This window comes from Cebidichthys violaceus, unplaced genomic scaffold, assembly GCF_023349555.1.
Source record: "Cebidichthys violaceus isolate CVI_PGR_0920_01 unplaced genomic scaffold, fCebVio1.0.p SCAF_135, whole genome shotgun sequence".
Lineage (NCBI taxonomy): Eukaryota > Metazoa > Chordata > Actinopteri > Perciformes > Stichaeidae > Cebidichthys > Cebidichthys violaceus.
Genome location: NW_027176302.1, coordinates 207,038 through 230,060, shown reverse-complemented (window position 1 = coordinate 230,060; position 23,023 = coordinate 207,038). Strand labels below are relative to the sequence as shown.

Genomic DNA, 23,023 nt, shown 5'->3' with positions numbered 1-23,023 from the left:
CCTCCTCAGCTTCTATTGTGCGAGAGCGAGCGAAAAAAAACCACCTCAAGCCTCTCGTTAATAGGACAAAACGGATCCATCTTTATGCGTGCATTTCAGCTTACACCGCAGTTGATAGTGCTGAATAAGTGATAGAAATCTCCCTATATCACTTTGCTTCCCTCTCAGGGCAATTGTGTGCCATCTGAAAGGAATAAATGAAAAGAATATCTAGTGACACGACGACAATTGAGGCTGATTTAGAGGTTTTATACAATAGGCCTAAATATTTAAGGGTTACAGGAGTACACACAGTTTTGTTCAATAGCAGGCTTGCGTGATAACTTCACATGCTTCAGGGAAGAAATCTATAGAGGCCTAATGTGGTACACGCCAGACTCAGACACAGGCAGACTCTCACATGCTGTTAATAAAGCGGTCAGCTAAGACGCCGGTACCTTTGTGTATAATTACCGCCCCAAAAAAGCCGATAACTTTTTTTTTTTTTTTTTTTTTATAATTGCCCAATCTAAGTGTTAGACAAGGCTTTTTACGGCATGTTTTAAAGAAAGAAGTTTGGGGCCGAGGCATTACTCCGTGTGTGGAGCAGATGCAGAGAGGCTCCAGACTAACTGGGAGCAGACTTTTAGAGACCGAAGGACCTGTTGAATCAAAGCCCGCAGTCAAGAGTCTGATGGATGAGGCCAAACACAACAGCCACTATCCGGAAAACAGAGAAACTGTGCACTTCATGACATCAAATTGACGTTCTTCTGCTCTTTTTCTCAAATATTTCAAGTGAAGAGGAAAGGCATGACCAGATGATAGACGGTGTCACTTTTATCAGCGCGTCACGTCTAGCTCAGTGATTTCGGCTGATTAATTTAGCTTCCCGCTAAATGTGACGTCCTCTTTACCGCTGACCTTCACATCCACATTGAGCCACTGTTTTGCGGCCGCTTAGACCAAGGGACCGAACACTACATCTCTATAGGTTAAGCTCTGTCTGGCACACTTAAGAATAGGGTACTAATGTATCCCATATGGAAACCGCAAGTGCAAACGTCTCCTGTCATCTACTGTAGCTAATGTGGCTGTTTTGTGTTTAATTGCTTATGTTTGGCTGTCTTTGAAAGGCAAATGCAATTTGTATTAGCTTGTTAGTTTAACTGGCCCTTCAGGGGCTTGTGGGCCACAATCACTAAACAGTATGGAAAAAAAAGTCATGCTTTTATGAGCTTATTTGGGAAAAAACACAATGGTTGAAGTCATACAGTTTGAGGAATAACTCGACGTGTAGCTGATGTAGTGTTTTCTTTTCTCTTTTTAATCAACTTATTTAATACATCCCTGCAGTACCTGTTTAGGTACATGTGTCCCTTGCATTGGTAGACATGTTGCCCTGGTTATTAATTTTAAAGAAAAAATGCGTAACTTTCTCTAGGATTGAAATTTTGAAGTTGTATTTAATAATTAGAACATTTCATCATGATTGTCTGTCGTTAAATGAAGTACGCCTTGCGTTGGACATTGCCCTGGTTTGGGCAGTGAAAGGTTGGTGATGTTGGAAAGTAAACACTGTTAATGGTTTTCATTATTAGTCCGACAGGCCCCCTGCCTCTGCCTGCTCCTTTAGGTGATAATTGCCTCATAAAGACAAATACTTTCCTAAAGCAATTGCCAGAGCAAATTCTCCAAGCGATCCCTCTATAGCTTCCTTTGTAAGTGTTAAGTGATATGTTTTAATCAAATTTAGCTCGTGTAGAGTTGTATGGGTGTTAACATCATAAAATCTGCTGAGGGAAACTGTTCATTTGTATGGTAGAAATAAGATAATTAGTGTGATGCAATGCCGTGTGTGTGATACAAGGCAGAGCCATTGTGATGGTTTATTTTTGTTTCCACCGAAATATTGGCAGAGTTTCAGCCGATACACTGTATGGTTTTTTGTATTTGGCACCAGCCTCCTTTCTACACCTCCACAGTTATGCATGCATGGTTATCATCTGTGCAAATCCCTGTGATTTTAGAGCACAGCTCTAGTGGAGTTTTATTCTTATAAAGGTGTGTTTAGGATTTCCAGATTTTCCTTATTAGTGGTTTTAAAATTTCCTTTATTTATTTATTTATTTATTTATTACCTTAAGACATTTAGGATTGTGTTGGAATTCTTATCATCTACAACAGTTTTATCATTTAATTTCAACTAAAGCCTAAAGCTTGTGTTCCAGAGGCCAAGCATTGTTCACTTACATTTGGGATTTTCTAATACTTTATTTTGTAGGTTTTGCCAAATATAGCAACTAGTTAGAATGCTTTTGGTTAGCAACAGATTGTTTGTTAAGATGATGCAGTCTCAAACTGTGAGCTATATAGCTTATGCTAATGTCGTTGAAGATTACAATTCAAATATAGCTGCTATTATACACTCAAACATTCATTACGAGTTCCTGCAAAGAATCCAGTCATTTGCCCTTTACTGCTTTTCACCCATCTGCACTCTTTTTGGCCTGACACTTATTTTCCTCTGGCTGTTCTTCTATGACTAAAGGATAGACAGTACGTCATATAACCTGTCTTTGTGGTGCTTGAATGAAAGTCTAACTGTGTTATTGTCAATATCCTGTTTGCTTTTGGCTGTGCTAGCTCAGTGATTGGCCAATAAGCCTGGGAGCCCTGTATACAGTCCATAAAACTATTAGGGGATTGTGCTGTTAGCCAAAACAACAGGAACTTATTAAGAGTTGAGTGTTACTCCTCATATCCCAAATCCATTAGCATGTTTTAAACGAGAAAATGACTTCACACAAGCGGCCTACGCTCATTTGCTATTAAGCAATATGAACTCTGCCTGCAGGTTGGACGGGTTGGTGTTCAGTATAATCAAAAACTCTGTTGTTTCGGTTCTGATAAGAACAAAGCAGTGCTGCAATACTCAATGTTCTCTATCTCACACATGTGCAGGATGTTGTCTTTTTCACTCAAACGTCACCTCATCCCGCACCTTTTTTGATAAAAGCAGTACTTGCTGGGCTACGTAGTGGAGCATAAACTCTGCTAATGAGATACAGTCTGGCTCTGCAAAGCTAAAGTGGCAGTCATCCAGAATTCCTTAAAGTGCAGTTTCATGTATAGTTCTCATTCTGTTTCAATCATCTTCATTGCAAGAGGAAGTGCTTTAGTATTGGGTGAGTCATACTACCAAACGTTAAAGCTCACCTGTGTGTCTATAATTTGTTGAATTATATGCGCTTGTGCATGTGTGTGTGTGTGTGTGTGTGTGTGTGTGTGTGTGTGTGTGTGTGTGTGTGTGTGTGTGTGTGTGTGTGTGTGTATTGGTCCCTATAATACTCTGCCTGACCACAACAAGAGAGTCCATCAGTTGTGCTTTGCAAAGCCAGCAGTAGGCTCAAACCATGCTTGAGGTCTGTGACTGCATGCACACATCCCAAACGGCTCTGGTTGTGTGGAGGGCAATGTTGAACCAAACCCCAGATTGTGGTGATTATTACTGCTGACCACACACGTATAGCTGCACACATGCAGGCTATAAAATATTTAACTCCAGACTTCCATCCTCTTTCTTTCTGTCTTGTTTTGCGCTCAACATGGAATCAATTTTGCTCGAAACAAGATCCTTGTTTGTTAGCGGGCAGAAGCATCACCAGAGGGGTTTTCCCCTTTTCTCTTTTAGGTCTTTTTTAGTTTTGTCATACTGGAAGGGACATTATACAACGTTTTGGGTTTTGCGCCACTGACATTAATATAAGTCATTGCTGCTCTTTATTTTGGAGATGAAAAGGCATTCCTTCTCAGCTCTTTGTCTGTGTAGATTAAAGCCCCCACTCTAGGCATCCAAACAAAGGGGGGGGGGTGTGTGACTCATTTGCGCTCATGTCATACATTGCCGCTGATAAGGACAATAGCTGCTTTAAAGTATGATGAAGGGAAATCACTTTTCATCACGTCATTGTGTCTCGTTAGCGTGTAATCAAGTCCATTTTAGCTTTGTTTGTTGGGTCTATCCATGTACTGTAGAGCCTTGCTGATTTCTACATGATTTTTTTATATGCACTACTATGGTACGCTGAACATGTTGACGTTCTCCAGGTGACTTTGTAAATATGAATGCCTTCACTGAACTTGAGGTAACAACAGTCATGTTTTGATCGTAATGTCGGTTTATTTACTGATGTTATCTAGAGAGGTGAATTGCTTGCAGACTTGGTATATCCTGTTTGTTTGCTCTGCCATGGGACTGTACAGTACCACCAGCCTTAGCCTCCAGTCTGCAGGCTCCAGGATATATGGTCCTGATTACAGTAAAGTCTTTCCTGTAGTGGACAGAGGAGCTTTAGGGCAGGAGAATTGCAAATGTTAAACTGTGGACATTGCTGATAAGAGTAAATCTCCATATGTCAACTGGTCTCCTGAAGACTGGGCTCTCTTAAGAGACCAAAATTAAGTTTTTGCCCTGTGGACCGTTTAATAAAACCAAAGTGAAACCTTGACTTGGATTTCCAAAATAATCTTAGCTGTTACACTTTAGTATAATAACGATTATAAACTTGAAAACTGTTGGTGGCCTTGTTTGCCAGAGCTGAGAAAACCCAGAGAGAGAAGGACAAGATGATGTCATGCTGTTGGATTTGGGGGGATACCACCAAAGAGAAAGAAATAAAGCTGGGGAGGGGATTCAGTTGTAATGCTCAACCCGCCTTGCTTCTTTATGAGGGCTGTAATTAAGCATTGGCTTGTGGTATTGTGGTTTTGCCGCCACAGAACGCCTCATGTATCTGACAGGCATAAAGATCAATGCCATGGACCCTGGGAATCATGTTCTGTCATTTATCAGAGGACAGCAACTCGTTGTCACCCTACCTCCTCTCCGGAAACAGACTTTTAGGTCCACTTTGAATCATGAAAATCATAAAATAAGTAGCCTGCTGTATCCCAGGTTTGTCTTTAAATGGTGTTGGAAGACTGTGTGTTCTGTATATCACCAGATCCCCATGAGCCTTGCTCTGTGTCAGCACTTTGTCAAGTCAACTCTGTCTCTCATTAAGTGCTTAGCACATCGAATGACGCAAGTGCTGGCATCGGGCCGTAACATAACTTTGTTATATCTAGTATAAACCAAGCTTAACAGGAGGTGGAATTATGGCTGACAGATTTTATGTCTCACCTGTGCTTGAAGCGCATGTGCACTTGGTCCACTGGCTTAACAGCTCATCCGGCCACTTGTGGCCCATCAAGCACTTGGCAACCTAAGTCTGTCAAATCATACACTTGGCCAGAAAGGCCAAAGCAGCCCCTATATGTGATCTAATCTGGCTTTCTTTCAATTTATTTTCTTTCAAATGCTTTGGGATATGATCATCTTGTATTTTTTGTGGAATAGTAATATCATGCGCTCTTAGGAACTATCCAAAATGGCTGATTTATTGTTCCTTAAATGCTGGTGCAAGATTTGCTGCTGTCAGGCTCTTTGCCAACAGACTAGTGTGCATACAAGCTCCTATGGATTTACTGATAGTTATATAAAAATGTCCCGAACCACTACTGACGGTCTAGCGACCCGCATTCGCTAAACAGAGTGCACTGCATGCTCTCTATGCTTTCATCTACACTTGCTGTGGTTTCTTGTGTTTTTCTAAAGCCCATAAAATAATAATGGCCCTTTTTTTCCAAGCAGATATGGCTCAGATATTTCCAGCAATAGCTGAAAATTATTTAAAGAGTTAATTGAAGGGTCTTTCTTCTAATGTGACTTTCTCTCTTTTCTGTTCTCCTCGCTAACTAGCGTCAGGCTGTCTGGGAGGCTGATCTGAAGGCTGTGAGAGGTGGGAGCTCTGTCGGGCAGACGGGCCTGCTACTGGGCGACTCCCTCTTTTCTAAAGAGCTGGAGAACATGGGCAAACAGCTCGCTGGTAGGCACTTCTGTGTGGTGTGCCTGTTTGTGTGCTGTGCCTTTATGCCTATATACCGTAAGTGTGGCTTTAATGATGAATGGTATGGGAAAGTCAGATCAAATACTTTCTTTTGGAATACATAGTTTATACTGTGCTAACATTTACACACACACACACACACACACACACACACACACACACACACACACACACACACACACACACACACACTTTGAACTGCAGAGGCTTATGAAATAGAAAGGGGTTTAGAGAGCACTTATGAGGAGTGGGAGGGGGAGAGTCCAGCTTAAGAATGCACTATTTTTGGCAAAGTGATTTTCTTGGTTAATTAAAAATGTGTCAAGACCAAATAGAGAAGAAACTAATTAGAATAATTTCCACATGGCAGGAATTTACCTCAACTCCAGCTTTGACAGGGATAATCAATAACTCCAGCTCCGCTGAGTCATTTGGACATGATCGAAAGCTTAACTGTGCCGGAGACTGATTAGGTCAGACAAAATGGAATTTGTGTGGCATTTTGGAAATCATTATTCCTAATACAGATCAAGGCTCATCTTTGACATATATGACGTCTGGGTGACTCAGAGACTGCTTTTGTTGTCATGATGATTAAGTGTTTATCCACTATTGAATCAGATGAAAGCCCAGAGTGGAGGCCATCGGGAGCGTCTCCATTAACCATCATGTGTCGCCCACTTGTTTGTTTATGCTTGTCCTCCCACTCTGTTTGACAGCGTCACTGTGTGTTAAGACCTCGTACGCGCCTTCACATACCAGACTTATTTGAAGCATATTGTTCCTACTTAGTGAACCTTATTACTGTCATCCAACAGCGGTAGCAGCTGCTCTCATCTCCTCAGCTCATCCGCACATCGGCGCTGAATACACTGGTTGCCTCTATGCCGACAGAACAAAACAGCACGCTGGTGCTTGGGGGGCACTAAAAGAGGGCTATTTGTGTTAACAGCACACTCAGTGTTGCCCCAGAGGTCCTCAGATGGCATTCATTTCTAGTTGTTTTACACTGAGTTAGTGAATATTCAGGTCGAAGGCTCCCACCAGGCAGTTCAGTGAAGCTGTTCAACAAGCTAATTCAGCTCTTTCAAGCCTTTATTAGCTGCTAATACTTTCCACGTTTGGAGCCAGACCCTCACTTTTCATCTTATATTGTCACCCCAATTATGTGGCTGTTTGTCTGCCGTTCGCGATATGGAGAAGCTCATGTGCACTTAGTTGTGATTCTTTTCCTGATATCCAAATTAAATACTGCTCACACATTCTTTTATTGAATTGAGTTTAATTTGATAGCAGTTTTGTTTAGAGACGGGTATTGTTTTTAAATGTTCTGTAGTGCTACTAATACGATGCATTAGTTTTTTCGAATATGAAAACCGCTTTTTCAATTTTACCAAACATGCCAAACTGTTCAATGTGTTAAAGAAAGACTTTTGATCAAAAGTTAGAAACGTTTCTCATTTAGAGCCAGCAATAAGTGCTAAGAATCAAGTATTTAGGTTCAGTCTCAGATTGAAACTATTAGAAATTTGTACTTCTACCCGTATTTGTACTTAATTATCTATCCGAGGACAATGGTTAGTATTTAATTCATCCTGGCAGGCAGTATATTGTATTGTTTTAAGCCTGCAGATGAATTACAGACATGTCATGAAATGTCATTAGCACTTTAGTTTATTTTCTCAAGAGAGACCTGATAAAGTTTGCATGACTTCTGAATGGTTGAATAGCGTGCTATGGCCCTGTATGCTTGATCAAAGACTTTAATAGATTAAATCTGTTTCTATTTCTTCTTGTCTCTTTCTCTCTCTCTGTCTCGCTCTGTCTCATTTTCTCCCCATCTTTCATTTCCCTGTCTTTATTACTGAATCAAAACTTATCAAAGGTTTGTACCATATGGAGTTTGATGCTCCCTCTTTGATCTCTAGGAGCCGTCATATTATATCAGTGTCTGTGAGATGGCTAGTATCTCTGTGTTAAACACTGGACAGAATTTCAAAATAAAGCTGCTCGTAATAAGCTCTCTAATGTAAGGAAGTCAGGGGAAATGACTGGTTTACAATAAAATCATGAGTGGAGCCACCGTTTCCGGAAGAGGGAAGATTTTCACAACAAAAACATGTGGTGTTTATAATTATACCGGTAAATAACTTGAGGTAAAAATATAAATTTTATGGGAACAGATTACTAGTGAACATATCCTGTTTACGTTATAATGATAACAGTCGTGGAAGACTTGGTGTGGGTGGTTAAGGGCTGGAACTGGGAATTCGTCATATGTGGAACTTCCGTTTACACCATATTTTCTTCTGTATATAGGAGCTATTTCACTGTCATCCAGAGGCACTTGCCCCCCAGTAGGTGTTATGGTCACCACATAGCTGTTCATGCAGACTATCAGCCAAATAACAAAGCTTCTCTATGCTTTGTCATGTTACATACTGCAGCTCATGTCCTGCCCTGAACACCCCACAAAGTTAATTATCTTCCAACTTTCAATCAGAGGGAGGTCAAGAAAGGCCAAGTTGTAACCTGTATCTTTAGTTTTCCTTCTAGCATTTAGATAAGTAACATGTGTTGAATGCTAGAGGGTTAAAGCAACACAGACACACTGTACATGTGCAGAGTATTGAGCACATGGGCAAGGCACTAAGCAGTACATGCTCTGCATTGTATCTCAATATGAGGGTTGACCTCCATATAATCAGAGCTGATTAAACGCAGAAACAGCAATCTAATTATGCATGTCAGAGAATTAAATGTTTTTTATCCCTAAAGGATTGTGTACATAACAGTCTGGAATAGATTTCATGTCTCAAAGTTGAATTTACAGTGGTATTGTAGAAGTTTTCGACTTTGCATGGATGTTTGTCAGTGAATAGGAGCATACGCTTCACATTTTTGCTTGGGAAATGTTGTTTGTATAGGAGAAAAGCACAATTTGCTCAAAAACAAGGAAGTCAAGGTTTGCAAAAAAATAATGTTTCCTTTTGATATTTACTTAGTGTCACACATATTCAGTTTTCCAGAAAAACAAGCTTCGTATGAGTCATTCCTGAAATTATCCTTCTCAAATGATAACTCCCAGACTGGTTTGTTGAATCCTGATTGCCAAGATTTTTAACAAAAGCATAAAACACGGAAAAAATGACCCAGATGTTGATCGCAGAAGTTGGCAGCATCACTTCTTTCATAAACAGACATGTTTTTGAGACTACCAGTGAGGCAAACAAATGAGTTTTTGTCAGGAAGAAAGTTTTTTTTTTTTTTGTAACAGGCTATGCTTTCTGTATATCAACTTGGAACCTTTTCTAACAGAGGAAGCTGGATTCACCACAATATACAGGGCCTATAAATATTGTCATCATTGCCCAGAAGAAGGATTAAACCAAGCAGTCTCGCCCACTTTAATGCTCAGTAAAGTTTGTGAATCATCAGTCTTGTAGGACACATACTAACCTCATAGCACAGCCTGTGAATGTGTAAAAATAATAAGCCTGACTTTATCCTTAAATCTCTTGATTTAGCAGACTTTTCTGGGATTTGTGTCACAGTCGTTGTATACATACTGTATAAAACTGTTTAAACATTGTCATTTAAATGTCTGGGGGAAAAAAAATAAGATTTAACTCGGTCCTTCTGTAACTATATCTGTTCACTCTAAATTAAATATGAAACCTGGATGTTGACTTTTCTCTCCCTTTTTCCCTCCAGAGGTTGAGAAGGACCTGGCAAAGCTGGCAGAAGTAGGGAAGATGACCACTCGGAGCGCCAATAATCCTCACAGTAGTCTGCTCCACACCCCTCTGCGCCACAGAACCCTACCCGACACACTTCCTCTCACCAGCCTGCTCTCTAGACCCCAGTCTCCAGCTGGCAGCCTCTCAGGCAAGCCCTGCGGTGTGGGCCTCCCTCTGCTCAGCCCCAAGCCCACCTCCCTAGTCATGGGTCGGACTCAATCTCCCAGCAACCCCGGGAGCAGGACTCAAACCCCCAGAACGCCCAGCAGGCCCCTGACCCCGAATAGTTTACTGACACGCTCCACCTTTAACCCTGGATCTCATAAAGAGGTGACCTTCAGGAGATCGCGGAGCCGCCCTGTGACACCCACATGTCAGCCCACACGTCCCCGACCGCTGCTCACCCCTCCTGGACTAAGCACTACAGACAGCCTCGGTGCCAGCCTACGGGCCTATCTGTCTGAGGTAAGACCGGAAACTGAGATATATCCCTTTATCATCAAAAACACCTTTGTTGTGCTCTTTTTAGTGGTCATATATCTGCAATATCGCATGACAAGGTGTCCTAATACAATAAAATAATCAATAAGGAGGAGGCAGAGTTGAATTGTGGCAGCACTGTCTTCACAAAGTCTGTTATTTCTAACACAAGGGGCTCTATCACACTTAGACAAAAGAAACCCCCCTAAAAGTGGTTAATTTAGTGAGTGTCTGTCAGTTTTCCATCAGAAAGTGCATCAGCACATTTCACAAAATCTCAATCTATTCCTTTAAACACAGTATCTTCCATGGCCGTGGTGTGACATCAAATATACATATTATATTTGAGCTATTTCCCGCATGTAAGATTTATCTCGCAATGAAATCGATCAAATGCACACACATACATGGGGTAAAATTGTCATAAACTTTGGGTCATGGACATGAAAATCACTCCAACTTTATTGTAATTGTTTTGTATGATGAGACTCGTTTTTGGTGAGTGTCAAATAGGCTCAATGTCCAAGTAAAGCTGCTGTGGAACATGAGAGCCTTTACACAGAAAGATCATGACTAAGCGCACCAGAACACACAATATCACACATGTGCATACTCTCACAAACACACACGCACACGCTTCATGTGGGGTTTAATGGAAAGTCATGGAGGTCCATACAGTAGTATGTCATTTCATTGTGGAAAAATGAGTCTGGCATAAAAGGAGAACATTCAATGGTCTTTCTTTCTTATATTCCTTTCATGATTAACTTAACAGTGGCGCTGTTAAATACAAGACCTTTTTGAAGGCTTTATTAATGGTGGGCAGGAATTCTTCAGTCCCTCAGTATACTCTTTGACAGTTATGCTAGTTGACACCTAGTGAGATTATCCAAAACACCCGTGCACCCAGTCTGCTTTAATTGAAGCCACCTGGTCCCATGTAGATGGACTAGGAGGCCTGTTTAGAGAGTCAAGGAATCCTGAACCTTTTTAAATACTGACGTGCAGAAAAGATGTGCTTGTGATCTTGTCTTTCTTGACCACTTATGTAGTCATTTAAAGGATTAGAGTTCCATCATTTTAGCACAGAAATGTATTTTATTGATAGCATGGGGCAATTTATATATTAAAGTTTTGGCCTAGGACTCAGTATGAGTTAACAGAGTCTTCCATCATTTCGATTCTGCTCTATTTTTCCATATCAGGATGAGTTTTACCAGCAGTTACAGGCCATCCGACAGCCTTGGCATATTCCCAGTGACACAGACAGTGACGTCCTGGAGCCGCCTGAACAGGATAAGAGTGAGTGACCAGCCTTTCTCTTTCATCCGCTGTCTTTTGTGTCTATTTTAAACCCTACATTTGATTGTTTATCATCTCCTCATTCAGGTTTGTTGGGAGTTCCTCAAAGCTCTCAGTTGAATCCACAGTTCACACATTTGACAAATTGCCTCTAATGTTTTTACCTTCTCAAAGTTTTTTTTCTTTGTAAGACGTGAGGCACATCTCGTTACTATAATGTCACTTTACCACAATGAGTAGCTAATCCATTAAACTGGCTCTATATCTATTAAAAACTGAAGATTAATGTGTTCCCTGTACAATTTTGAGATGGAGCACAACTGAAATTTTCCATATTTCACAGTTGGGTGAAATCCTGGTTTCATAGGGAGAAACGTCATATAAATGTCCTTTCCTGGCATCATGTAAGAGATATATCTCTATCAAGATCCAGTTGATAGACATGAATAGTTCTTTAAGGTCATAAATCCAGTCATAGTAGTGGTCTGGCTGGGCCACAGTGCAGCATATTACTCTGGCACAGGACAGAATTAGATCAGACCTCCTTTAAATGTTCTGGTGCATAAATCACATGAATGTATGTGGCAGTATGGTCTGATTGTCAGAGGCTTGTGGGTCTCAATTCACTGAGGTCCACTCACAAAATGTCAAATTTATGCTCTCTTAACATTGGTTAACATATGGTCAAACGTCTCTGATCCTCTTATCAGCATTTATACCGTAGCTGGAATAAAACTAATTTATGTAAACATTACATATTTCTGCCGAACAGGTAGTTTCAAGACGAAGACGTTGGACAGAACAAACCTGTATTTATGAGATATGGTCTGCAAAAGTTGATATTTTATCCTAGGGATGGCAAACCTGGAAAGTTTGGGAAAGACAGTCCATGATGCTAAAGTTTCATCTTCTGGGGAACATGAATGTGCTCAGTGAACGTAATGGCAATCTATCCGTACTGTACATTACAGGTGGTACAGGTAGCCTAGTAAATGGTCGCAAAGTAACCAAAAACACAATGACTAAACCTCTTGGGACAATGAAGGTCCACACTTAAAATCTATGGAAATCTAGTCTATAGTTTTTGAGATATCTTTTGGACCAGTGTATTTCTCAAGGAGAACATTATGCCCCGATCACCCAAATTGAATGGTACTGGCATTGCTTTATTTAGATCCCACCACCACTGAGACAAAAATGGCAGCTCTGAAGTTAACTTATGAACAAGTCCAAAAATGATATGCCATGAATTCAGAAATGTTGTCAAATTGACTGACCTGTTTTCTCAGTAAACAAAACATCAGCGCCAGCTAGTCAAAGTGAAAATCAAGTGTGTGTGTCGGACTCAAAAAGAGAACTTTCACTGACGTTATTACACAAGAATTCCCGTTGCACAAAAGATCAAGCAGGCAAATGGTTGTCACATGGAAATATAACCCCTCTGACAAGTTCCTCCAGAGGGTCGTTGTTTTGCCAAATGTGTATCTTGCAAAATAGATGGATAAATGTTCCTAATAGCCCCTGGGGGCCTGCCCTAAGCCTTGGCACTGGTAATGGCATGTTGAGAAAGGATATGAGCCACGCATTGAATTAGAGGTGGCTCAGACACGGGGAGAGAGAGACTGACAGGAAAAAACGAAAGAGACCCAACAGCCACAAGACGTGACAAAGCGCTTTCTGGCGTGAGAGAGGGCCCAGAGGAGTGTTGGCTGAAATCTGCTTTGTGTGTGTGTGTGTGTGTGTGTGTGTGTGTGTGTGTGTGTGTGTGTGTGTGTGTGTGCGCATGGGAAAGTGTGTGTATTAAACATCTGAGTGATTGTATTTGTCAAGGTAAGATATTTGACTTGTTTTTGCCCCCTTAATCAGATTTTTCAGTTTTCTCAGGGGTAATTTTGACCTATGAAATAATACAGTTGAATTGCATCCTGGCAACCGAACACTCAAATTAGAATCCACAAACAGGGGAAAAATCTGAGAAATCTACAACTTCGCTGAGTTTTCAAATCAAAATTTCTTAATTTCTTCTGGCAGGAAGGTGAAAAGGATGCCAAGAGTGTGAACATGTTTGTCCATAAAGTGGTTTGCTCTGGGTGTTTTAGTCCATGTACCTCTGCTGTATGAGTCGGGCTCACTTCATTAGCGCAGTGACTTCCAGTATCACAGCACGTGTGTGAGCTGGCGCCAAGTGTATGGTAAGAGCTGAATAATGGGGGAGAAGTCCATAGCTATTTCCTGTTATTCTATAAACTTCCACGATGGTACAACCACACATACCACAATGGAGATGAAAGAAGTCTGTCTGTTTTCACACTCCTGACCCCATTGTCCTTTATAGCTGTGCATAAGCACATTAGTCACTTCAACATAGACGGTCCCTGAACAGTGGAAGTAGCTTTATCAGTATGTTACATTATATACCTGTCAAGATTGTTTATAGGATTCAATATTTACAGTGTTTAAAGATAGTTTGTCTTACTAATCTACCGATAATCACAATCACTTATTGCAGAAGCATAGCTGATGTTGCAGCCGGCGTACATGTTGACCATTTCAGCAAATACACCAGTCACAGTGCTGAAAAAAAATGGATGCCGCTCTGCGCCGCTGACATGGCGGTTAGGCCGATAACGTCGTTCTGACCGAAGCGTTCTTACAGAAGCGAAGCGCTCACCCTTCAGTCCCCTCCCAGTTTAACCTTGTTAGCTCTGTTAGCACCGTTAGCTGCGGGCCGCCGGCTAGGTTATCGCCATGTTGAGAGCCGTGGGGAGGCAATCCCAAGACTATTGAATTTAGCATCTTTAACTGTTATCCTTATTCACTTTCCTGATGAGCCAGTTAGCCTCGACTTTGGAAAGAGCCAGGCTTCATATTTGATGGAAAGATAAAGTAGTTGTATTGCTTATGTCATATAACTGGGTTGGGTAAGAAACATATTTCCCCAAATATGGAATTATTCCATAGTCCTCATGCTACCTTCACCTTACATGACACAATTTCTGTGTTTATTTGTTCACAGGTGGTACACGTGATGCCAATAAGAGATCTGTGTTTTCAGGTGAGAATTTGAACAGTTAGAGGCTTTACAGCCTGAAACCCAGAGAAACAGACTCACCTCAGAATGTGCTGTATCATTTGAGTCACCAGAAAACCAATTTTTGCTATTGTAAGCAACTGCCTTAAGTTTAGAGAGCCTCAATGTCTGTCAATGACCTCATTTGTAGAGCCACAACATAACTACCAATGGGTGACTTACTGTTGAAGCCTCCACCTTCATTTATGGTCCGTTCAATTACAGTCGCAGGCTAACTGGAGGGCACAGTGGCTCTGCACTGCGATTGGTGGAGGCCGACCATGTGTGGAGACAGGAATGCTGTTGCCCAGTTCCATTAAGTCACTTGGGTTCTGAGTTTACACGCAGCAGACAGCGTCAACTCTCAGCCTCAACATTTGGGAGAAGGAGAAAGTCTGTCTAGTTTGAGGTTGTCTGCGGTTCTCCTTCTTGTGGCTCCGGAGGTGCCCACAGTTCCCCGAGTCAGTGTGCCAGTCTGGAGGGAGATCTGAGAGCAGACTGCTGCTGCTTGGCTATCAGAGAGGATTGCCACAGCAACCAAACTCAAAGCTTGCTGTTGAAGTCACTCCGATCACCGCTCTCCCAGAACTTATTGTGAAATATGGTCGTTGGAACATACACTGGGCAGCACCAGGCCTCATTTTCCACATCATGTTTGTCTATGACATGTTCAAATATTAAATGTCTGTTTCAAAGTAATTGCCCGAGTTATTTTTCTTATTGGCGGTTAAATGTGTCTGATTTTAGTTTCTAGGAGACTGATGTTTTTGTCTTTCTTTTTTTACAGGCCTATAGTGACGAAGACCAGAGACATTGATCCAATCAAACTATTATGCAAACCGCTGGACATTTTCAATATGTGTGCAGAGAAAATTATTTTTATAACTCAAATGAATGGGGGGAAAAAAGATTGTATACTTTTTTCACAGATATTTCATAGACATTGTAATGTAAATGTACGATAAAATGTCAAAATATTACTTCAGAGTATGGAACACATTTATTTTTGTTTGCTTTATAGCATGCTATTGCACTTCCATGTGGAGTCCAGAAACAGATGCATTTTGTTGTTGACAGATTCTTTTTCTAGGCCTCGTGCATTTTCACACTGTGAAGGCAGCACACCCATGTTAAGAAAGCGTTTATTGATATGCACTGTTAAAAGATGTAGTGTTTTTCCAATAGCAAATACCCAAGTTGTGGAAGGAACACAAGGAATGCTGTTATATTAATTAAAATTATTTGGTTCACATGTCCCCATTCTTTTTTTGACTCTATTGTTATGTGCTTCTTTTTTACAGGCGATTGAATTTTCACATGCAAATACTAAAAGAGAAGTTCAATGCAAAATTTCTCATTAAAAAAACACACTGAAGTCATAGTTTATATGACTAAAGATGTCATAACACAGGCTCTGTTTAATACATGCTTTCCCAGATACATGATCCATCTAGCTTTGTGTCTCTGACGCGTACTGTGGTGCTGACAGAGACACAGAAATCCGTTCTGGCCTGTGACTACATTGCTTCTGTGTGTTTGCCTGGGCATGTGTCAGTTAAACTGTGGTCGTCTGAGTGTTGCACAGGCGACGTCGGCTTCCAGAGACACACGCATCATGGACACACCCTCCGGCCCGACGCAGTCTGATCCCTCCATTAGAAACCCCACTGAGTTCTGCTGCTTTTCAGTCTGTCTGACTACTCAGTCCCTTTTCAGTGAAGGTGATTTCTGTAAAAAAAAAAAAAAAAGATGTGTGAAAAGACTAATCACTTCATCCTGCAAACAGGGCATGTTGATTGATGTCCCATGTATTTCAGCACACCATGTGCTCGTTGGAAAGGGATGCGGTTTTGAAAGAATTTGAGGACATGGCATAATAGAGTCACAGTGGTGCCTTGATATAATCTTTATATCACAATATTTTCCTGCCAGGAAAAGGCACATGTATTGCATTGCACATTACAATTTTTCACATTTCATATTCCATTTTTTGTGGAGTTAGGAGTGCGATTGCCATCAGTTCATATGTCTACGCCAGTCATGTATGTCGGCTGCATATCAAAGCATGAGGAGTTCTGCAATAAGGCGAGACAGTTGATGAAGATGAAGATTTAAAATGACTGCCACAGATGTCATACAAAGACCCCCCCCCTCTGTGTGTAGCTTTGACTACTCAATATGTCACAACTTATAAAGATGAAATGGTGGGACCATTATTGATACCTCCTCTTGCCACAACTTGCGTAGTCTCATCAGATCATAGCCATATGACTTCTTAATGATTACTCCAAAGATGAAGATTAATTCCACGCTGCTCATGTATAATATTTATCAGACACATATGTCATGTTGAGAATCAAGAGGGCTCAAATATCATAACGTTAATGCAGTCTCTCTGGAGTCTGGAGTATGAAACCTTTGATATCTTCTTAAGGTATGTTTACTGTACTACCAGGACCATTCAAAGCAACTGCAAGGGCCACCCAGGAACAGCGGCAGACATCACTGTACTTACAGGGAGATCCGGACCACCATCAATGGTCAGCAGACTGACCCAGGTCTTGATTTACAACTGAACAGACTGGGATTTATGCTGACGTACAGCACAAATAAATCTATGGTGGAAGAGAGGTATGCTTTGAAGGCATATAAAGTTGATATCGTTCCCTGCTTGAAATGAAAAACCCAACTTGTCCAGACATTTTTCTTTTGTCCATACATTTCTCTGACTATGATCTTAAGAGAAAATCAACAATCCGGATTTGGTTTTCTGTGTTCATGGAAGTGAACTGCCTGTTCTCACAAAGCTAATGAAATCAGCCTCCACTGTTCTTTAGCTTTTAACTTTTTTCTGTCATCAACATGAAAGTTGAAGTGTTCTCTGTGCTGTTATTTGAAGCCACGACAGAAGTTTTGCTCCACAAACAGCACAAGTCTGACATGTTACTGTTTACAGAGCCGATTTGGACACTTGAGCTGTTCTGCACCACTGGAACCGTGGGTGTACTTTTACTTCAATCTTAAGCCTGTATTTTGATAACCCCATAGAATTGGGTAGTTGATGATTAGCAAGAAACATCAAAGGAAAGAAAAAAACATTGGCTGTTGAATTCAGATCTATATATACTGCCTAATGATTGAAAACTAACATTGGGTCACAGTGAGTATTATACTTAAGAGGATATGTAACCATATCAAAGCTTCATGTGGTTTGTTATTGTTGATTACTAACAAATAATCATTCACAATACCTTACTATGTTGTGAAATTGAGCCGCAATGTGTGTATTAGAACAAACTATTAAAATTGTGACCATAGAGCAAATGGCTAAAATTGTAAACTATATTCAAATAATATTTTTGAATATCTGAGTGTGGTTTGTTTTACAGATGTTTATTTTACAATGTATTGCAAAAAGTCTTTCTGGGTCTCAGGCATATGACCTGCAATTTTGATTGCATCCAGTACAGTACAACAAAATCACAGCACAGCTCAGCACAGCTCATCTGTAGCGAAGTGGGCAGAATTGAGGATTTATGTACGGTCTTGCACGTTTGAATAATAAACCTGTATTTTCATTGTATTTATCTCTTTTCTTCTCATTGTGTTTGCTCTTATATTTGAACTGGGTCATGTTGTGTTATCATTCAGATGAACAGACCCTGGATGTTATAACTTTTCACCATCTTTTTGGTTCAGTGTGTGATCAGATTTGATTTCTGAAGCCAGACCTACTTTCAAGTCGAACAGAAGAAAAAAACAACAGAGGGCACAGGTTGTTTAGCAAAACTTGCTGCTGTTTGGGACACATTTCCAGATTTCTCAAAGACAGTTAAATTAAAATGATTCAATCTGCTGCACAGGAAGGACATCAGCAAGTATCACAAGTTGCAATTCTGTCTCTTAAACCAAACGTGGCAGCAGGAAACATCCTTGCTTGTAAAATGTGCCAAAAAAAATACACAAAAATATAACCTCATCATCATCTTCCTTTCTTTCTTCTTCTTCTTCTTCTTCTTCTTCTTCTTGATGACGGGCTCGAGGCAGTGATGACGTAATACCCACGGGTAAATGTCAGCTGATATTAAATAGCTTTCATTTCCTGTTGCCATCTTCATTTGTGACAACATATCTTCATCGGGCGGCGGACGTGAAACTCTTCATGCATCGAGGTGTTTGTCGGGGGGAATGTCCAGAAAACAAAGGTGAGAGTTTTTCTTGTAATCTTATTTAAAGGCGAAACACGTAACTAGCTCAGTAACTTTAATGTTAGCTTATGATTGCAGGAGAGGCACGTTCAAGTTGCACGATACAGGACAGTTTGGAGGTAAGGTAGGTGACATGTTCTGTTGTTTGTTTGTTTGTTTGTTTGCTGTTTTAAATGTTCATTTAACCTGATAACAAGAGACAGCGTGGCCCGTGTTGCTATTATGATGCATGGACTTCCATAAAGTTACTCTTGTAGCTAATTAACGTTAGCAAGCGTAGGTTTTGTAGCTGCATGCTAGTTTTAGCTTTGACAACATTTCATGAAGCGATCCCACTAATGTAAACTGTAAAAGTAAAATATAAATCCAGTGTAAATGTGGATTACCGTAACTTTTATTTTTACTATAATTGTAATGTATTTGTATAGCTGTCCAGTAGATTAGGATTTAAGTTTGAGGAACACTTCTTAAGTCCGTTTTTGTATTAAGCTGGCCCTGTTTAAACCTCAGGCAGCAGAATGAAAACAGTCTTTGACCATCCTCACCAACATTATAAACCAGAAGATATCCATCACTGTGGGTCGTTGAGGCTGTTTGGTTTGGCAGCACGTGTGGTGTGTTGAAGGACCTGCCCGTATTAAACAAGTGTTACGTTGCTTCTATCTGAATAGTTTCCCTAACATGTTCAGCTGTTTGCTGTGGCACTTTATTGGCCTCCTCTGTTGCTACTGCACATGGCATACAGTCGCACAGACATCCGTTCATTTAATACTTTTTCCGCGATCATCGAGGTGTCAATCTGAATTTTTTATGATAAATGACTTGGAAAATGGCTCATCCTCCTTTCGGTGTGTTGTGTTTGAAAGGAAAATATCACTACTGGGATTAGCAGATGATTGTTTGATCCTCTGGAACATCATGCATTTAATGTGGTTCCAAAGAGTTGTTCAGCAAATCCTGATGGATTACAGAGGGGGATGAATGGACAGACATCTTTTTGTGATCTCTGGCTGATTGTGAGGCTTTCCTGTCAAATCTCTGTCAAAGTCGCAGAATGCTCGGGAGCCTTGAGAGGTTCAATTGTGAGACCTCAGTGTGTGCCAACGGTAGTCTGAGCTGTCTTGTCTGTATCTCCCCTTTTCTTTCTCTCAGACTAATTTATGGTTACCCTCCCTGACCGTGATGTGGTCAGTGTTCCAGACGCCTGGGGATCTTTTCAAAGACTGGGCTGTATGTGTGTTACACATTGGCGGGCCCTGTGGTGGGTGAGGCTTAGACCTGGGTCAGATGACTCATTCAAACTCGGCGCTTGCCTCTGGTGCCAGGGACTCTTTGTGCTCATATTAGTCGTATTATTGTTTCAATTGCGAGGATCCAATCTTGGTTTGGTGGTGCGCGGTGTCATGGAAATGATTCGTTTTGTGTGTGGATGTGTTTTATTTCTGTCTGGAGTGGATTGAAACCAAATATTGTGGCAGGCACCGTTAACCTGATCACATGTCTACCCATTGTCACGCTGCGTTGTCTCTTAATAAAGCTCCCTCAGTGTGATGTGGAACACCTCCGCTGCTGCAGTTATACTTGGATTTAGTTTTACAGTCCGAGTTGATGGTTTTACTGCCCCGTGCTCCAAAAGCTCCAACAATCCCTCTGGATCCGCGCTCTTTTATGTTTTCATTTACATATAAAGTTGCAGTGAATTTATTGAGTCTGCACATGGCTTTTTACTCAAGCTTTGATTTATTATACATGCAGCTGTATTCTAATTGACTGCCAGCCTACTTTTGTCTCCTTTTACCACTTTATGAAATTCTGCCGGAGGCTGCTAATGTACGGTGGGGTAAGATTTATCTGTGGAGCTTTAATCCTTCCACTCACCTTCTATAGATGCACCTTCATTTACTCTGCGCAGCAAATATCTATAACTTTTGTCTTCGTGCCAAATATGAAGTAGAAAACATTCATAGCTGGTTTTCGTTTGTGATACTTTTCTCAATCCAGATGCTGAAGAGGACTTGTGTGATTCACCATGACCAATCAGCTATGTATACCAACATCAGTTCTCACACCAGATCCTAATTTGATAGATATTCCAGTAAAAAGCGTTGTCATGTCACTGTCTTCCTTTGTTGAGGAGAGGAGAACAAATACTTGTGTGATGTTAGATGGAGAGATTTCAGAGATGAAATGATAATAAGCTGTCGCTTCTAGCTTGCCAGATTACAAAAAGTGATGTAGATTTATATCAGGGTCTTGTGTTTAATGAGGTTTACTAAACATTTGCTGATCATTTCAAACACATGTGACTTTATTATTTCTGCCCTCAGTAAACTCATACTACCACCATTCAAAAAACACAGCTCTTTACCTATGCAGAGACATTCATTTCAAAGTCATCTTTAAAGCTTTTATTGACGTGAAGAGTTTAAAAGTTCGGTTTGCCCTGGCTCCTTTCCTTCCCTTCATACGGTTATGAATTCTTTAGCAATCATAATTACAAGTTAGATACAGATATCCCATTGCTCTTCACCTCCGAATACACAAACTGGGTAAGCGGCAGAAATAATATAAAATCATTTGATTTGGCAACAGAGGCTCTTTTGTTAGTGTTCGTGTTACTTCATCGGGGCTCCAAGGGACAGCATGCAGGAAAAGGGTGGAGTAGGACTGAGCGATGACTCTGTTACTGGCCGGTCGGGAGAGGAAGATGTGCAGGATCGTCTTTGTTCAATAACCTCGAATGGATCTCTGACCACATGAGACCGGAGAATGTCTGTACTGCGGCCAGGAGACGTTTTGACGGCTTTAAGCTGCTTCACACCTGCTGCTTCTTTTCATTTTCTCTCCACTCTAGTGCATCGTATCCTTTTAGTTAGCAACTAGTGTATGAGTGGCCTTTTGTTGCTTCTCTGTTCGCCCATGCTTCAGTCAGCTGATGATGGTTTAAGGGCCGCTGGCTTGTACGTCGTGGCGGGGGGGGGGATAGGCAGAGGACAGATTAATCGTCGCAGTGTGAGTAACATTAGAAGTGTTTTGCTTCCCTTCCTCTCCGATCGCTAAGATGACGCCGTTTCCCCTCATCAAAGACTAATGCTGCCAAAAAGTCTGATCTCAGTTTCCCAGCAATGCAATGTGAAGTGGAATTATTCAGGGGTCGTGATACATTAGTTTCAGCTCGGTTGACTGGAAGCACAAAGGACGGACCGGAACATTTAACAAGTCAGATGTGTTGTGACGGAGGTTGTCATGATTTTGAGGGGATGTTGATTGTATCAACATTACAAAGAAGATGAATTCTCTCCATTTTTATTTTTTTTTTGTTATTGCAGAGCTAGGATGAAATTATGCGTGTGAGTCACAAGTGTTTCTGCTCTGGCTTTTACAAAAATGCTTTCCACTTTTCAATTTTATGATTTTGAGCAAAGAGTGATTGGATGTCTATACCAGCTGTCCCAGATTGTTTGTTTTTTTCCACCATATCCTCCTTAGGGCAGCTCAAACTTCATTAATTCAGTCATTTCAATCAAAAGGTTTTAAAATGTAATGTTTATCCAAATGGAGCACCTCTGAAACCTCAGCAGGTCGTTTGAACCGCGGGAACGGAGTTGACTCAAAAGAAAATGTTGTGTCAGAAGGTTGCACAGCAGGTAGGCAACCTCAATCAGCACATTGTTGCAGCCGCACTATGTGTTGTCTGCCAATGAGTATAGGGACCACAAAGACATCTAGAGAAGTGGGTGAAGAAAAAAAATGGTTAAATCTTATAAAATGCCGTAACCTGTTAGTGTGAGTCTATACAATATGTACTGTAGCGTAGGCATGCAGTCAAACTTTATAGTACATGATCTCATTGGTGTCGGCGCGAGAGCGAACATGGAAATAAAAGTGATTTACGGGGTAAGAGGCAAACAGCTTTTTGGTATCCAAAGCAACTTTGTGCTGAATATGTCAGAACACCATCACTGCTTTATGGAATGTATATGGGCTATGAGCTTTAATAGGGAGCGATAGATCCGCCAGTCTCACAGGCCGTCTCACTTGCAGTCCTAGTCTGTAGGAATTATTGAGAGGTCTGTTCACTTTATCACTTACAGCCTTTGAAGATCTCTCTCTCTCTCTCTCTCTCTCTCTCTCTCAACCACTGCTCTATGAGGATCGGCTCAGTTGAGACCTCTTAAGTTTAAATTAAGAGGCAGTTATCAAGTCATTCAGTCCTGAAACTGAATATGAGCCATAAACTGTTTTTATTTCAAGAAAAATGACTTCAAGACTACATCCGATGACTTATGCGTA

The 23,023-nt window shown here is 40.9% G+C and overlaps 1 protein-coding gene across 2 annotated transcripts in view; it reads left to right on the top strand.

Annotated features, from left to right (window-relative positions):
* Positions 1 to 15,772, top strand: part of cunh8orf34 (chromosome unknown C8orf34 homolog) — a 52,429-nt gene extending 36,657 nt beyond the window's left edge. Inside the window, exons 11-15 of one of the 2 annotated variants that reach the window (XM_068708151.1) lie at positions 5,783 to 5,909; positions 9,645 to 10,135; positions 11,356 to 11,452; positions 14,469 to 14,507; positions 15,310 to 15,772. In XM_068708151.1, coding sequence (XP_068564252.1) covers positions 5,783 to 5,909; positions 9,645 to 10,135; positions 11,356 to 11,452; positions 14,469 to 14,507; positions 15,310 to 15,317 — 762 coding nt within the window. In that variant the 3' untranslated portion in view covers positions 15,318 to 15,772. The remainder of the gene's footprint in view (positions 1 to 5,782; positions 5,910 to 9,644; positions 10,136 to 11,355; positions 11,453 to 14,468; positions 14,508 to 15,309) is intronic. The other variant, XM_068708152.1, reaches the window with a different exon arrangement.
* The last annotated feature ends 7,251 nt before the right edge of the window (positions 15,773 to 23,023 follow it).